Source organism: Plecotus auritus (genome assembly GCF_963455305.1).
Source record: "Plecotus auritus genome assembly, chromosome: 6".
In the NCBI taxonomy this organism is placed as follows: Eukaryota; Metazoa; Chordata; class Mammalia; order Chiroptera; family Vespertilionidae; genus Plecotus; species Plecotus auritus.
The window spans coordinates 2,691,089-2,708,878 of record NC_137773.1 but is presented as its reverse complement, the minus strand read 5'-3'; the positions used below and the strand labels follow the sequence as shown (position 1 = coordinate 2,708,878).

The window sequence follows — 17,790 nt, the reverse complement described above, 5'->3', positions numbered from 1 at the left end:
GCGCGCAAGGGCACGGCTGATGGGAAGCCAAGACTGTCTGCTCCGCCCTGAGACTCCGCCCCATCCAAGCTGAGCACAGAGGCTATTGCATTTAGGCAAGTCTAATCCTATAAGGCTGTCTCCAGCACCGAACTTCTCCCAGCATAGACACAGCCGATCCTTACAGCCAACTGGCCTGGAGGTCAGTTCTCCCCAGTGATACCAACAACAATCAAGACTTAATTACAACAAGGCTGTACACACAGTCCACAAAGGGGTGCACCAAGAGGGTCCACCTCAGGTTAACTGGGGAGGCAGACCCACTGGGCCATATTGGAAACCTAGCACACAAAGCTACCTTACCAACTCAGGGAAGCAGTGAAAATGCAGCATCAAAGAATCAGATCACAAACGAAAGAAATGGAGGAAAACAAACGACTGGATATAGAATTCAAAACCACGGTTATAAGGCTTTTCAAGAATATCCTAGAAAAGGCCGATAAATATAACGAGACCCTCGAAGATATGAAAAGGGACCAACTAGAAATTAAACATACACTGACTGAAATAAAAAATATTATACCGAGACCCAAAAATAGACTAGAGGAACACAAGAATCAAGTCAAAGAATTGAAATACAAAGAAGCAAAAAACACTCAACCGAAAAAGCAAAAAGCAAAAAAAAAAAATCCAAAAATTTGAAGATAGTGTAAGAAGCCTCTGGGACAACTTCAAGCGTACCAACATCAGAATTATGGGGGTGCCAGAAGAAGAGAGAGAGCAAGATACTGAAAACCTATTTGAAGAAATAATGACCGAAAACTTCCCCCACCTGGTGAAAGAAATAGACTTACAAGTCCAGGAAGCTCACAGAACCCCAAACAAAAGGAATCCAAAGAGGACCACACCAAGACACATCATAATTAAAATGCCAAGAGCAAAAGACAAAGAGAGAATATTAAAAGCAGCAAGAGAAAAACAGTTAATTACCTACAAGGGAGCACCCATATGACTGTCAGCTGATTTCTCAACAGAAACTATGCAGGCCAGACGGGAGTGGCAAGAAATTTTCAATGTGATGAATAGCAAGAACCTACAACCAAGATTACTCTACCCAGCAAAGCTAACATTCAGAATTGAAGGGCAGATAAAGAGCTTCACAGATAAGAAAAAGCTAAAGGAGTTCATCACCACCAAACCAGTATTATATGAAATGCTGAAAGGTATTCTTAAAGAAGAGGAAGAAGAAAAAAGTAAAGATAAAAATTATGAACAACAAATACATATCTATCAACAAGTGAACCTAAAAATCAAGTGAATTAAAAACCTGAGGAACAGAATAATCTGGTGAATATAATAAAATCGGGCATAGAAAGGGAGTGGACTGATAATTCTCAGGGGGAAAAGGGTATGGGGGGTTCATGAAGAGACTGGACAAAAATCATACACCTATGGATGAGGACAGTGGGGAGGTAAGGGCAGAAGGTGGGGTGGGAACTGGGTGGAGGGGAGCTATGGGGGGAAAAAGGAGAAACAATTGTAATAATCTGAATAAAGATTTATTAAAATAAAAAATAAATAAATAAATAAATAAAAAGAAAGGATTAAAAAAAAGAAAAGAAATCAGTAAAGCCCAGCTGGCGTGGCTCAGTGGTTGAGCATCGACCTATGAACCGGTAGGTCTTGGTTTGATTCCTCGTCAGGGCACATGCCTGGGTTATGAGCTTCTTCCCCAGTGTGAGGTGTGCAGGAGGTGGCCAATCAATGATCACCTCTCATCATGGATGTTTCTCCCTCTCCCTTCCTCTCTGAAATCAGTGATTAAAATATATATATACACACATATATATATTAATATATTTTATTGATTTTTTACAGAGAGGAAGGGAGAGGGATAGAGAGCTAGAAACATCAATGAGAGAAAAACATCGATCAGCTGCCTCCTGCACACCCGCTACTGGGGACATGCCCGCAACCAAGGCACATGCCCTTGACCGGAATCGAACCTGGGACCCTTCAGTCCACAGGCCGATGGCTCCATCCACTGAGCCAAACCGGCCAGGGCTTTTTTTTTTTTTTTTTTTAGAAATCAGTAAAAATCCCTATTTTACTAGTAAGTAAGGATCATTTTGTCTGTGAATATCAGAAAACCCAAAAATAGCAGTGGCTTCTACAAGGTAAAGGTTTATTTCTCCCTATGTAAGTAACAGTGGTGGGCAGCCGGATGCTCACGTTAGTGTAGTGTACAGCTATAAAAAGCAATGCTGTATATCTGTGTTTTAAAGCATGGAGGGCGGGGGAAGCATGGCAAGATTTACACATAAAATACAAACTGCATGCAGCTGGGGGTCACAGACCCGTTCCCCAGGGGCGAGAAGTAACATGAGTGGTTGGTGAGCATTAAGCAGGCAGGTCTAGGAGACAGTAGGGTGTGGTAGGGACCGTGGCACACAGGAGAGCGTGTGGGCTGTTCCCACACAGCTCCCACAGCTTGTTGCCCGTTGAGATTCTATTCCGTTACCATGGCTGCAGATTTTCCAGAGAGCCGGAAATCTGTATTTTAATGTGGACTCTCCCCATTTTTAAAGATTAATCCAAGGATCTTTAAAACACATTCAGCCCTGGCCAGTATAGCTCAGTTGCTTGAGTGTTGTCCCATGTTGATTCCTAGTCAGGGCACAAAGCTGGGTTGACGGTTCAATCCCCTCTCAGGGCATGGACTGGAGGCAACCCATTAATGTTTCAATCTCCCTCCCTCTCTCTTCCTCTGTCTCTAAAATCAATAAGAAACATTTTTTTAAAAAATATATACAGTTCAGCCCAGCTGGTGTGGCTCGGTTGGCTGAAGCATCATCCTGTGTACCAGGGGGTGGCAGGTTCAATGCCTGGTCAGGGTAGGCGCCGGAGGCAACTGATACTGATAGATGTTTCTCTCTCACATCAATGTTTCTCTCTCTCTCTCTCTCTCTCTCTCTCTCCTTCCTCTCAAATCAATTTAAATAAAATAAAAAAGCAAAGACTTAGAAGCCCTAGCCAGTTTTTCTCAGTGGTTAGAGCATTGGCCTTCAGACCAAAAGGTCGCAGGTTCTGTTCTGGTCAAGGACATGTACCTCCATTGCAGGCTCCATCCCTGGGCCTGGCTGGGCACATGCAGGAGGCAACCGGTCAATGTGTCTCTCTCACATCAGTGTTTCTTTCTCTCAGTCTCTCCTCCTCCCTTTCACTCTCTCTAAAAATCAGTGAAAAAAAATATATCCTCAGGTGAGGATTAACCAAAAGAAGAAGAATTTTTTTAAATACACAGTTCCAGCCAGTATTTTATAAGCCCAAGAAAAGGTCTTGTAAGCCACAGTCTTCGGTGCAGAACATCTTGGATGGGCCTGACAAGAGGTGTCAGGGTAACAGGCGCCTCCGTGACAGCACAGCAGATGGGGCCGCTGGCCACAGAGCCACCCATTTTGAAAAGCAGTGAGTCCTCTGGAAACCTGGTCCCTGCGTAGCAGGAACAGCCTCCTCACTGGTCAACATTGGGGTGAGGCCCCAGGCACTGCTCTTACCCACAGCTCTGTGACCCCATAAGGCTTATTAATAAACCCCCCGCCCCTCCGCACCGCTGAGGAAACACCATGAAAGCAAGAGGAGGCTTGTAAAGAGAGGAGCCATCTTCTGCGGGCGGGATGTGGAGGGAGGTGCAGCCGCAGCGGGCGCACTGGGCCAGGTGCCCCCCGCTGCCTTTGTGACAACTTCAGGACGTGCCATCCTGCTCACTCACTCCTCTGCCCCATCCAGGGAGCGACGGGGGCTGAGCGTCTCTAGGAACGTGGTGGGGGAATGGGATTCTTTTTCTTCAGCTGCAGCTCCCGAGAAGTATTCCTCCCCCCGCCCCATCTTGTCTCGAGAAACAAAGACAGAGTGGGAGCGACCACGAGGGAGGATGCCGGCAGTCTGGCCTATTCTTAGCGCTGGTTTTCTTTCTTCTCCTCCTCCCGGTTCTTCGTCCCTCTCCGGCCCTCCTTTCCTGCCCACGCATGGCATCGATGATCAAGGACTCTCCTGTCCTGTTACCTGGTTCGGGTGCCATAGCTTGCGGCTGCCCCTTGTTTTCTTGTTGAGTTGTCTTCTTCTCTGAGAAAGGTTCCGGGTTTGCTTAAAATAGCTGGGAAGGAAGGTCGGGCACGTAGAAACCCCTTGGATTTCCTCTGGCAGCCACAGCCAGAGATTCTGTTCATCGTGGCCCGTTCCCATCAAAACTGGGATCAGCCTCGTTTCCTTAATTCTCACCAGGAGACCGATGGAATTCCACGCCGGCATCTGTTGGGGCTTCTGAGAACACAAAGCCATTCAGAAGCTCAGGGAACAAAGCAGGCCCTGTGGACAGAGCGTTTTCCGCTAATGAGCCAGCGGCCAGGAAGAGTCTCTCACTTGTCAGCGAGGGAGCTGTCCCTTCGTGGGTTAGCGAGACGCGGGGGTCTCATCCGTAAGGACCAGCAATTGCTTGGGGACCCAAACTGACGTCACATTAGAGAGCTAAGAGGGTGAATGAGTGAGAGCACCCCTTTTCTGCCAGTTCTCTAAAACAAACCAAAACATGCAACCGGGAGTCTTACAGAAACAAGATGCCATTTTAGAAAGAAGAAAACAGAGAAGCAGACAGCCACAGCAAACCACAGTTCTCTGGTTTAGGGGTCAGAATGCACAGCGAAATCTCAACACAGTGAACACACGTTTGGCGATGGGGGAAGGGTTCTCCCGGGACTAGACTGGGTCCAGATATGCTGACTCTTCCCTTGTCCGCCTGCGGCTGTCTGAGTGGCGGGGCTGACGCTTCCTGCTCACTGCTGGGATTGGTGCTCGGGAGTCACCTGGCAGCCTGGACCCTACAAGTTTGGCGGAATTCCTTAAATACAAAACAGAGTCGGTATTGATCTTTGGGTTTTGGCTACCAGAAACTGCCCGGAATTGTTCTCTACAACTTTGTTTTCTGGCTGTAGGAGTGAGAAGCATGTTCAGTTCAAAGAAAACGCAAGGCTTTTACAGCCAGTTTGCATTTTGGTATCATTAGCTCCTGGCCGTTGGTGAGGAAACCTCCGTATTTTTCCCAAGTGTGCAGTGGATCAGACAGGCCGCATACGTGTTCACACATAGTTCTGTAGCCATTCCCTAAGGCAGACGTGTCGCCCACTTTTACAAATGAAGAACGTGCTGGACACGGTGGTCAGTAACGGGTCGGAGCAGGGGTTTCCGTCCCCGTCGTCGGTGTGGAGGCCCCAGCAGCGTGGAGAGCCGGCTGCAGTGGCCCGGGAGGAAGGACTGTTGCAGCAGTGAGGGGCAGAAGAGTACTTCGGGGGGCTGGTGAGGAAAAGGTGGGAACCCACCTGAAGGAAGATCGATGTTCCAGACCTGAGGTTGGAAACTAATTTCTGGCCTCAGCATGGTTTTTCCTTAACGTTTTTTTTAATCCTCACCCAAGGAAATGCTGAGAGAGCGAGAGAGAAAGAAACATCAATCAGTTGCCCCCTATATGTGCCCCAACCAGGAATTTAACCCCCAACCCAGGTATGTGCCCCGACCGGGAATCGAACTGGCAACCTTTCAGTGCACAGGATGACACTCAGCCAGCTGAGCCGCTCCAGCCAGGCTTCCTTCACTTTTTAAACTTACCTTCTACAAAAGGAAAATGAGAATCTAGTGAGCCCTCGTGTTGCCCCATCCCCCAGCTTCCACAATTGGCCAAAGCGTTTTATTTCTAGTCACTGTTTTAAACACCATTGTTTCCGTTACAACCTGGGGGCAGGGCCACTTTCCTGTCTTACCGATGAGGAAAATGACATCCAGGTCACTTGGTAAAACCGGATGCAAGCCCAGGTCTTGGACCAGATGTCGGCTCCTTCCCCTCCGAAAGTCTCCATGTCCTGGAGCGAGGTCCCAAATACAGATGCTGTCCTCTTAGGGTGCCCACAGGGTCCCTGAGCCCAGTGAACTGAGTGGGACCCCTCACGGGACCCCTTCCCCATTGAGCAAGTTGCAGATGGTAGAAAGGGGGCCTGGCAGCTCCAAATTGATGTCCCTGATCGAATCTGGATGTCACTAGAGGACTTGACCAAGAGGACACAGCATGGCTCAGCCCAGTAAGCATGGCCTGTGGGGATGTGTCGTCTTTAGCAAATGCCTGCCCGGGGCTGAGCATTTAGCCCTGAGAGGAGTCAAAACAAGGCCAAGCTCCAGGCTGCCTCTGGACCCCTGGGGGAGCTCTAGACAGAAAGGTGTGGGTGCGGGCCTCACCCCAGGAGAGACTGCAGAAGACAGCCCAGAGCCTTGCCTTTGCGTCTCCCCAGCGGGGCCAGACCCCAGCTGCACAGCACGTGCCCCTCCAGGCTGCGCGTCACCCCTCCCTGCAATTTCCTGTTGCAGGGGGACAGCTGGGCCGGGGGTTAGACTCTGCTGTTGCTCGGCGATCTGCAGTCGATCTGGGAATAATTTGAAACTAAATCCTCAGCTCTTTGGAAGCCTTTTATGAAATCATTGCAAGTTTATTAACAACAGCTGTGGCCACATATGACCTGGATCCCAACCCCCAATATCGCCAGAGGGAAGCAGTCGTTGACTTGGAATTCCCAGCCCCCTTTTCCAGGGGAGAAAAAGTCAGATGGAGAAGAGAAGCCGCCCATCCTTCCTCCCTGGGCACAGGGGGCTTGGCAGGCGGGCAGCCAGCCCTGGTGACAGAAATGTTGAAGAAACAGAGGCTCAGGACTGTTCAGTTTCGGCAAGACAGCCATGTGCCAAGTGCTGAGTGTCTGTTTTAGAAGCTTTCAGCCTGTGGCTGGCGGTCATTGTTAATACCGAGTAGTACACGTTCTCTCTCTCCCCTTAAGCTCTGTGTCCAGACCCTGCGCCCTGGCAGAGCTGCAGGCTTGTTGAGAGAGAAGCTAAGAAGTTGGGTTTTGTGGCAGTTTTTTTCTTGATGAGAACCTGTGGTGACTTCTGCCTTCCTTCCTGCCGGCGCTGCATGCCCAGTCGTTACTTGGCAAGGCTGGGCCTGCCGTCCACCTCATGCTCCCGCCAGGCCTTACTCCCCCCCAGCTCCCGTGAAGCAGGCATGCCAGAGTCTGTGTCAGGCCAGCACTCTGCATCCTGCTGAGCTCAGGAATTCAGGGAAAGGAAGGAAATAAACTCTTCTCCCTGTTAAGATGCAACCGCTTGGTTCTGTACTTAAAGCGTCCTCCAGCCCTAGTTGTTTGGCTCAGTGGATAGAGCCTCAGCCTGCGGACTGAGGGGTCCTGGGTTCAATGCCCGTCAAGGGCACATGCCCAGGTTGCAGGCTCCTTCCTCAGTAGGGAGTGTGCCAGAGACAGCCCATCAGTGATTCTCTCCCATCATTGATGTTTCTCTGTCTCCCTCTCCCTTCCTCTCTGAAATCAATAAAAACATTTAAATAAATAAAGTGTCCTCCAGATCTGCTGGCCGGTGAGATGCCATGACCCATTCTGCTCTACTGCTTTGTCCCGTGCGCTGGCCCGCTAGGGTGCTGCGCGTGTTCCCGTCAAGGTTCTCAGTGGCGTGCGTGGCTCACTGCTGCCCCACCTGTTGCACTCAGTCTTCTGAGAGCCGCCCACCTAGGGACACTGTGATCGCTCACCAGGTCTTCCCCCCCACCCCCGCCTAGCCGTGCTCACAGGAACATCCTGTGGCCCTGATGGAAGTGTTCACCGAGGGGAGGGCCAGGAGGAGGGCTCACCCAGACCTACGGATCTGTCTTAAAGCCCAAGCCGAAGGCCGGGGGAGTTGTGCTGGGTGGGGTGTCACCCTCGGTGGCTGTTCTCCAGGGCTGTTGGGGTGTCCAGCACAGTGAGTACGGACAGCTGTCTGTCCCTCTCGCCAGGGGGTGCGAAGGGGAGCGCAGGCTTCAAGCAGGTCCGGCTTATCCTCCAGCCCCACTGAGGGCAGAACCATTGGAGGGGCCCTCATGGCTCACTCCCAGGGCCAGCGGCCTCCGGCTGCCTACAGAGGCCAGAAGTGACCGGCACCCCTGGGGCTGTCAGCCCATGAGCGCCAGGCTCTGTCCTGGTCTGGTTTCACTCCTCACCGCGGCCTCAGAGCCGGCTGCTCCCGGTAGAGGCCCGGACGGCGCTGGGAGAGCGGGCGTGAGGGCAGGAGCGGCACATAGGGGGGCGCAGGGGCAGCCTTCGGACGGGAGCGCGCCGCGGGGCTTTTCGAACATGACATGTGGCTACGTAGCCAATGGGAATTGGGCCCAGTGTGCCTGGCGGTCTCTCTGGTGCGGTCAGTGTGTGTGAGAATCCAAACTGGTCTTTCTGAACTTCCACCAGAAGGAGAATATTCTATGGGGCATCGTAGTACGTATGCAAGTAACTTGGCCTCATGAGAACATGTGTCGGGCAGGGAGGTCCGGAAGTGTGTGTCCACGATCGAGGTGCGCCAAGAACAGCACCCAGTCAGGGGTGACGGGAGGCTCAGTCGCCATGAGCCAGCAAGTCCTCCAGCCTCGGGTGCGGGGGAGGGGGACCAGCCTGCACCTGAGGTTTCCGGCTCCCCGAGTTCCCGCTCCCACTCCCACTCGGGGGCAGCGGAGTCTGCTGGTTTCACCTCAGAGGCCCAGTGCCAGGGAGGCCAGTTCCAGTGGCTCATTTGTTAAGGCAGAGGTGGGGAATGTCCAGCCCACGGGCCGCATAAGACCCGCAAAATCATTTGGTCTGACCCTGCCAAGGCATTGGGGGTGAGTTAATGAAATGTTTGATCAGATACAGCAGGCTGATGTTCAGTGGGTAATTTTATATAGCCCAGACTGATGGGATAAATACCCAAATGGCCTTCGGCAGGAAAAAGGCTCCCCACCCCTGCTTTAGGGCTGGCACGTGCACTTCTAGGTGAGCTGACCCCAAGAAAGGAAGGTTTCCCAAGAACTTCCCGGGGACGTGGCCCCTTCTCGGCCGTATTGGCTGTTTATCTCCTTGAGGCGTTTTGTTTTGCCTACTCTGCGTTTAGTGGAGAAAGGAGATTGCAGAGTTCTGTCCATTCCAGAAAGCAAAAACCCTCTTGTATTTCAGGATGGGAAAGATACACTCTTTCTAGAACAAAGCAGGGCCTAAAAATAGTCACCTCTGACAGTGATGAGGGCGGGCGGGCGGGTTCCCGGCCTCCCAGGCTCTGAGGCCGGGCCTCGGTGTCCCCCTCTGTAGGGTGGGGATTCGTGGCTGGTACCTGCTCGGGGAGTTGTGAGGAAGATTACTTCTGTGTGAGGTGCTTAGAGGGAGAGCTGGCTCCTAGCCCTCCAGCTCGCCTGGATTTCCTGTGAGTGACTCAGCGCACGCACCTGGCCCTGCCACCCACCCTCCTTCCTCCCATTGTTCTCATTTCCAGCAGCCTAGGTGTGTCCTAGCTTTGCAGAATGGCAGGCCGCTTCCACCGGGGTCCTCATTCACGGTGAACCATGACAGCCGGGTGCCTAGCATGTTTTCCCAGGGAGCTCCCCGCTCGGAGGGCTTCGGAGCCTCGCCTGTCACTCAGCCCCGAGCCTAAGAAGTGTTCTGATGAGGAGCCAGTCTTCAGATTTTATCTCAAAATAACCCTACACTTACCTTCTCTTTTTTTAACATTAATTTTTTAATTGTAGTAAAATATATAGAAAATAAAACTTGCTATTTAAAAGTGTACAGCTCAGTCTGTCTTCACTCTTTTATTTTTTAAATATATTTTATTGATTTTTTACAGAGGAAGGGAGAGGGATAGAGAGTTAGAAACATCGATCAGCTGCCTCCTGCACACCCCCCACTGGGGATGTGCCTGCAACCAAGGTACATGCCCTTGACCGGAATCGAACCTGGGACCCTTCAGTCCGCAGGCCGACGCTCTATCCACTGAGCCAAACCGGTCAGGGCTGTCTTCACTCTTTACTTGAGGAATTTAAAATGCTTAAGAGAAGCTGCTTGTGGAAAGAATTTACACCCCAGATGAAGTAAGAAATCTTCCCTTTAGAATCTAACATACTTGGCTGAAACTATAATTTAAAATACATATATTAGGCAGTGTTTGGGTGGGTTTTTTTGTAATCCTCACCCAATAATATTTTTTGCCATTGACTTTTAAAGATAGTGAAAAAGATGGAGGGGGTTGGAGAGAGAGAGAGAAACATTGATGTGAAACACACATCAATTGGTTGCCTCCCGCAATTGTGGGGAGCGAACCTGAAACCCAATTACATGTCCTTGACCAGGAATTGAACTCTCAACCCTTGGAGCGGGGAGTGGGGGCGGGGAGGGGGCAACTTTCTAACCACGGAGCAACACTGGCCAGGGCTGTTAGGCAGTGTTTCAGTTCTTAGTCTCTAAACACAGTGTCCTGTGACTTCAGCCAGTGGGAGAAAGTTGGAATCTGAAACTCCTGACCCATATTCTAGGTGTAACTGACAATTTACTCATTATTTATGCTAACAATCACTGCTCAAAATAGTTGAGCGCTGACATTTTCTGGTGAAATACAGACTGAATTCAGACTCTAAGGGCACTGCCTACGGGGGAGGACAGGGCTTAAGGACAGATGGTCTTGAGTCCACTCACCAGATTGGAGTGATCAGAGCAGAGGAAGGAAGGGAAGAGTCCAGGGGCTCTCTTCCAAAGGTGAAGGGCTCGGCTCGCCGGCTCCTTGTCCCTCCTCCAGGGAGGGTCTCAGTGGCAGCAAGCACCGCTGCCCTGTCCTCCCGGGCCAGCTCCGCATCAGGAAGCTCAGCTGGCCCTAACCGGTTTGGCTCAGTGGATAGAGTGTCGGCCTGCGGACTGAAAGGTCCCAGGTTCGATTCCAGTTAAGGGCATGTACCTTGGTTGCGGGCACATCCCCAGTAAGGGGTGTGCAGGAAGCAGCTGATCAATATTTCTCTCTCATCGATGTTTCTAACTCTCTATCCTTCTCCCTCCTCTCTGTAAAAAATCAATAAAATATATTTTAAAAAAAAAAAAAGGAAGCTCAGCTGACGTTCACTGTGCCAGGGCCTCAGACCCACCTGAGGGAATCCTTACGCTGCGTTCATTCAGGCTGAACTTGCACCAGGAGCATGGGGTTAGCACAGGGAACGCATTGTAAAATCAGGCAGGTGCCCTGCCCGCCCGCCCTCCCTCAGCAGTGCTAGGGGACCTGGAATCTTCTACCCAAAAGGGAAACCTCTCTTACCCTCATTCTTCACCTATCCTGACAGAACTGTTTCTGCTGTGCACCCACAGGGCCTGATCTATACCCAACACTCAATACTGGCTCTTTTATTTATTTATTTTTCTAATGATTCAGGAAAGAACGGAAGGGAGGGGGGGAGAGAGAAAAACATCAAAGTGAGAGACACATAGACCAGGTGCCTCCCATACTGTAGTTGGAACCCACACTTGGGTGTGTGCCCTGACTGGGAATCTGACGGGCGACCTTTCGGTGCATAGGGTGACGCTCAACTAACTGAGCCACACTGGCCAGGGCTCTCAGGACTGACCCGTGAGAGAAGCAGTGCTTACACCCTTCAGATTTCCCTTCAGGTCAGCAGTGGGACGGGGAAACCTTCCGGACCTCTCTGCGCATTTTCTCCAGGAAAGCCATTTGAGTGGCACTGAGAACAGCATAAAGCATTTGCTTAGTTTCCCACCAGCTAGCCATCACTTTGAGCAGCTTACTTCTCTGGGTCCTCAGTGTCTGTGCTGTAAGGAAGCTGGAATGGGGGGTTTCTAAGATGCCTTCTGTGCTGTCGGTGGCCTTGAGCCTCCCACATTGAGGTGATGTGGTGGGAATAGGGACTCGGTGGTGGTGATGGTGAAGGTAGTACTAATAGTTATCCTATGTAATAAAAGAGAAACATGCAAATTGGCCCTTCCTCCGCTATGCCCACAAGCCAATCAGGAGCCAGTATGCAAATTAACCCAACCAAGATGGCTATTAATTTGCATATCCAGATGCAGAGCGAAGACTGAAGACAGCGTAGACAGAAGCCAAGCCCTGCAGAAGGGAGTGAAGCTGCGGAGAAGCAAATGGGGTGGCAGAGAAGGAAGGGAAGCAGGCAGGGTGGCAGAGACGGCCGCCGCAGGAAGCCCTATTCTTGCAGGAATCTTTTGCAACGGGCCTCTAGTCATTAATAAATGACCAGTCAAGAAACCTGTCACTTGTACCTAAAGAAGCCACTGAGAGAACTGTTGGGGGCATCTCCCAATCTGTACCATTTTTTCTCAAAACTTCTCATCGTTCTGAGCTCTAGCCTGCCATCTGTCAGACTGCCTACCTTTAGTCCTGAGCACTTGCCTCGCGCTGAGGCCTTTACACATGGAGCTCATCGGTCCTTCCTTCCAGCAGCCTGCTTTCCACGAGGGGCTGAGACTCGGGTGTCGGCAACTCGCCTCGGGTCACCTGCTGCGAGGTGTAGGCACTGCGCTCCTGCTTCCCTTCGTCTTCGCCACTTGCGTTTTGTTTTATCTTCCTAGGCGTGCCCCTGGCACCAAAATAGAGGGTTGCCAGCTCCTAGCCTGGATAATTGGTAGAACTTACCTTGATATTCACATGAAGGCCTTCAGACTGTCCACCAGGCCCCGAGTTGCTGGAGCCCTTTGTGTTGACTAGCTTAGTGCATACCCTGTGGAGCAGTGACTTCCTCGTTTGGGTGCTCGCAGAGAGGCTGGGTGATCGCATCTTGGGTTTTTAGCGTGTTTTGCATTGCCTGGGGGTGGACGTGACACCCACCAGGATTCCTCCTGGACGTACGACTCTGATGTGCGCAAGCACTTGGCAGCTTCCGAAATGCATCATGGGGTCTTAACCTTTGTCACGTCTCCTGTTCCCCTGGCCTTGCTCAGACAGCTGGCCAGGCGAGGCTGGAAAAGACGGGTGTCTGGTAAGGATTTCCAAATGCCGGAGTCTGGAGAGGCCTTGAGACCACTGAGTCCAGATCATCACCTGAGGCCTGGAGAGTGTGGAGCCAAGTTGAATGGGGCTCGCACTGTTGCCCGCGAGCCCAGTCTCCAGGGATTCCGTCCTAAAATCTTCACCTGCAGACAGAGGGACAATAGTACGTAGCTCTTCACTCATTCCAGCCGTCCCGTTGTTGACCAGAAGTTGAACCAGTAAACTCAGAACAGTGTCTAGCACAGAGTAGGGTATCTGACACGCTGACTGAGTGAGTGAAAACGTGACTCCGGAATCCTCGAGGGCTCACGACTGCCTGGCGGACTCACAAACTGCTGTCTTGGCTGTGACGTTACTACCGCGCGCAGTCAATCTGCGGACCGTCCACTGCGCAGCTCCCCCGTGGGGCTGCCCCCCCTCTGGGCCTGCGATGCCCAGCGTCCTCCCCAGCTCGTCCTGCGCTCTGTGGCTCCACCCACAGCTGAGAAGTTGCATGGCTGCCTCAGCCAGTCAGGGCCTCAGGTCAGCACGGAAAATGCAGACCCACCACTGATACTGCCCCCCCGCCCCCCCAGAGCACACCCCGCGGGAGGAGGCTCACGCCTGGGCCGGGGAAATGCCGTGTACAGCAGGCTCTTGAAGCACCAAAGCTTGCTTGCGCCCTCCCGCCCCACGTTGGGCACCACTGCCCTTCCCTGTACTCTTCAGCGTGGCTGCTCTTAACTCCAAGAGCAACAGCTGGAAGACCCAAAAGCAGACAGGCCTGCTGTCACTCAGTGTAACAGTGCAGCGTGCTCTGCTCCCCACCCTGCCCCGAGCTGCTGCCGTGCCCAAGCCCCTCTGGCCCCTGGCCCCAGGCTGGGGTAATCCAAGTCTGAAGTGCCGGTCAGCATAGCCGGCCCACCAGGTGTGAGCTTGGGAAGGGGCGTGGCAAGGTCTGTTCTGAACCTGCTGTGCCATTCCTCCTGCATCGAGGCCTGGCCCGGGCCCCGTTCACTGGCAGGTGCTGCCGCTGAGGGCCAGCTTCAGGGCTCGAGGGCCTGAGCAGACATTAGTGCAGCCCACTCAGGGAGCCGGCCAGACCGCTGGGCTCGGAGGCTGTAAGCAGGGGATCCTCGGGCCCTGCCAACCCAGACTTACTAGCTTCCCAAACCCTCTAGCTACGTGAGACAGGTTCTCCCTCTGCTGACCCGACAGCTGAGGGAACAAAGCAGGCTCTGGGCCAGACCGCAGGCCACCTGCCCGAACCCCTCCAGTGGTGAAGGCGGGTTCTCGGGGAGCTGGGAATGAGTGACATGAAGGCCCACTGGTCAGCAGCAGATTTCTGGCTTCACCCCATTGCTGACCAGCGCAAACGGACGTCCCCAGTATCCCGATGGGGCCTCCACACTGCATGCAGCTGGTGGAGAGCCAGCTTCTCACCTTGTTGTTGTTCTAGGAAGATGATGAGAAGCTGATTGAGGAAATCCAGAAGGAAGCCGAAGAGGAACAGAAAAGAAAGAATGGAGGCAAGTGCTACTCCCCCTTCCCCTCCACAGGCCCCGCCCAGCACGCTCCCCGCAGCTGGCCCTCCCTGGGGACCCTGGCACTCTGCCCGGCCAGGGACCACCCAGGGAGTTCAGTCTCAGGTGGCTGTAGACACACTTCAGCCCCTGTCCTGCTCCTGTGGGGAGCCCCTGAGAGCTTCGATACAGTTCCAGCCCCTCCTTGATGGCAGGAAGGTCCCGAGGGGTAGGTTTCCGCTTAGGAAGCAAGTAGCCGCCAAACCAGACTGACAGTGGGCCACCTGAGGCCACAGAGCAGTGCAATGGCCTTCCTGTGAGTGGCCCTCCAGGCCCTGGCTCTAAAGGGAGTTTCTCAGCTCAGCCTGTTTTCTCCCCCAAATCCTGTCTCTTCAGAGAACACCTTCAAACGCATCGGGCCCCCCTTGGAGAAGCCTCCAGAGAAAGTCCAGAGGATGGAAGCCCTGCCGAGACCCGTCCCGCAGAACCTGCACCAGCCGCAGATCCCCGCCTACGCCTTCGTGCATCCCCCCTTCCCCCTGCCGCCCGTCCGGCCCGTGTTCAACAACTTCCCCCTCAACATGGGTCCCATCCCGGCACCGTATGTGCCGCCTCTGCCCAACGTGCGCGTCAACTACGAGTTTGCCCCCGTCCACCTGCCCCTGGAGCACAACCTGCCCATGCACTTCGGCCCCCAGCCGCGCCATCGCTTCTGACACCCGAGCCCTGCCCCTCCGGGGCCCACTGATCGGCGCGGGCAGGCGGGCTTGGCAGATCCCCGTCCACCCCGCGGCCAGTGGCTCCGCCGTGCTCCTAGGTGGGGATGATGGGCTTGGCTCCTAAAAGCGTGGGCTGGTCTCCCCCCCTTCTTGGCAGGGCCCCGTGCCCTGGAGGAGTGGCTGGCAGGCTAGTTCTTGCTGACCAGAGATCGGGGCAGCACACCCCCTTCCGAAGAGTTCTGCCATCCTCGCAGCCAGTGCAGTGGCCCCAGGCAGTCACCTCTGCTCTGTCACCCCTCCCTGCAGAGAGACCAGGGGACGGTTCGCCTCCATCCCCTCGCCACTAGGCAACAGGCGACTCAGTGCGAAACCACACAGGCCTTCCTCACCGCAGCCCTCGGTTCCTAATAAAGCTGAAGCGACAAGTAGTGCCGTTTGGGGTTTGGGGAGGTGAGCGTCGTGTCCCCAGGCCAGTGTCGCAGCGCTCCCTTGCCCTGGGCCCCCGAGTGAGGCACTCTGAGCCGCTGGTCCCGTGAAGAGGGCAGAGCAGTGGCCACAGGCCCAAGAGTACCATGTCGCCCACATCCAGAACCCAGGGCACCACCTTGATGGCCGTGCAGAGGTCTGTCCTCCCCTTGGCCACTCAGATGAGACCAGCATGCTGTGGGTTCTTTTCGGTGGTTCATCTAAAACGTTCGCGTTGGTTCACTTCGCATTTACCGTTCCATGGCCCACTAGACTCCCTCAGTCTGGGAAGTCACGTTACCCAAGTCAGGCAGCCGGCTGGCCCTGACACTTGCTAAATGGCAGGTCCTTTAGGGGCAGCTGTAACGGGTCTGGTGGCTCTCGCAGGCAGCAGTTCCTGGGAGCCTTCTCTCACGAACCAGGCGTGAACAGCTCCCCTGAGGCTCGGTGGGGGGGTGGGTTTCTCCCGCCAAGGTGCTGCCCCGCCGGGTGCTCGGCAGGCCTGGCCGCTGCCCTGTCCTGAGGTTCGTTGAGGCTCACTCGGGTCCCTGCTTGTCCTCACCTCTGCGGGGCCAGCCTGCCTGGCTCCCTGTGTTGGCTGTTGCTACTGATGTCTGGGGGTTCCCAGAAGTTCAGAGCGCACCACAGGCCTCAGAGAGGAGGGGGAGCCGACGACCCTCCCTGTCCCTGCTCCAGAGGCTGCGCCACCCAGGCCTGCTCTGCGGCAGGACATGAGCAGCACTACGTACAGTCACCTGCTGCCGTGGCTTCTCAGACGTATTTCCAGAATTAGAAAGGAGCAGATGTGCTAGCTGCCCTCACTGCCCTTCCTCCGAGGAGGCTGCGCGGGCAGCCAGTCACCTGGGCATGAGGGGCCCAGGAGGACAGGCCTGCACCGGTCTCCGCTGCCAGGAGTGCTCCCTGGGGCTGCCTGCACCTCGCTGCCAACCTGAGGGCAGTGACAGGACCTGAGAAAGCATGTGCCTGTGCTTCCTTCCCCAAAGGGGTGGTCTCTGAGCAGTGAGCCCCCGCAGACACCCGCCCATGGGAAGGGTGAGCCGTGCGCTGCCTGAGTGGGCCCATTCCACCTCCGCCCACAGCCGGCTCCGGCTCCATGCCGGGCCTGGGGCAGGGAGCATGCGCCTGTCGCTGCCACCCAGCAAGTCCCCAGGGACCTGGCATGCCAAGAGCAGAGTAATGGTTGCCCCAGGCCAACCTGAGGACCTGTCCTCAGAGAATTCTGGCTGTTTCTCACCCACCCGCTGCTCAGGAGGCATTCCTGCCAGTGGGCGCTCACGGGTCATGAGTTCTAACCCTGCTTGACCCTCTAGACACCTCAGGGTCCCAGAGGCAGGACCGCATCCCGGGCTCCTCAAGAAGCAGTCGTACTAGTGATGGGGTTTGGGGCAGAGATGGGGCCATAATATCTGACAAGCCAGCAAGTGGCTGCAAGATGCAGGTGACAGGAAACCCCTTTCTGGGGGACAGAGCAGGATGCCCAGCGGCGCCTGGCGCCCTCCCCTCTGGGCGGAGTGCTCCCCAGAGCCAGAAACTGCCCAGCGACAGTCCCATTCCACTTGCCTTAAAACTGGAGAGAGGAATCTAGTATTTGCACTTAGCAAAGGATTTTAAAACTTAAAGAGCATGACCTGTCACTTTATAAAAATAGCAGAAATGATTACTAAATGTTTTCTTTACTTTCTGGTAGTAGAAACACATAAAATAATCCTGTTGTAACTACTGTGTAAAAAGCCTGTATCATATGTACCTTGGACTTTTGTAAATAAACGTTTGTGCACTCTGCTCCCTCTGGTTCCGTTTCTTCGCGTGGCCCCACTGCTCCCACGAAGTCACAGGCTGCACCACAGGGTCCCCAGATTCCTGGTGAGTGGATCTAAGCACCACTCCACAGAGATCGCAGGATCTGATCCCAGGGTAGCAGCCGCTCGGGGAGGAAGCTTTTCCCTCCTCCCCTGCCCAGGAGAGAAGTGGGCCCAGGTTCGGCACAAGTGGCTTATTTTGGGGGGTTTTTGGCACAGAATGTCCTTTGAGAAATCGTGGTCAGCCCCTCCTCCAGACTGCTGCAGCAGATGCTGCCTGGAGAGCCACTTGCAGAAGCTCTGCCCCCACCTCCCTGAAGGTTGGGTGAGAATGGGAGAAACCTCACCCTCTGAGTCCCCGATACCAAGGCTGCAGAGCAGAGAGCACCCGGCAGAGAAGCCCAGCGTTGGGTCCTGCCCTAC

The 17,790-nt window shown here is 54.0% G+C and overlaps 1 protein-coding gene across 3 annotated transcripts in view; it reads left to right on the top strand.

The window, feature by feature from the left end:
- RNF216 (ring finger protein 216) overlaps positions 1 to 17,352 on the top strand; it is a 119,136-nt gene extending 101,784 nt beyond the window's left edge. For all 3 annotated transcript variants that reach the window (XM_080675807.1, XM_080675809.1, XM_080675808.1), the window contains exons 16-17: positions 14,300 to 14,369; positions 14,760 to 17,352. In XM_080675807.1, the coding sequence (XP_080531933.1) occupies positions 14,300 to 14,369; positions 14,760 to 15,079 (390 nt within the window). In that variant the 3' untranslated portion in view covers positions 15,080 to 17,352. The remainder of the gene's footprint in view (positions 1 to 14,299; positions 14,370 to 14,759) is intronic.
- Positions 17,353 to 17,790: the final 438 nt, after the last annotated feature.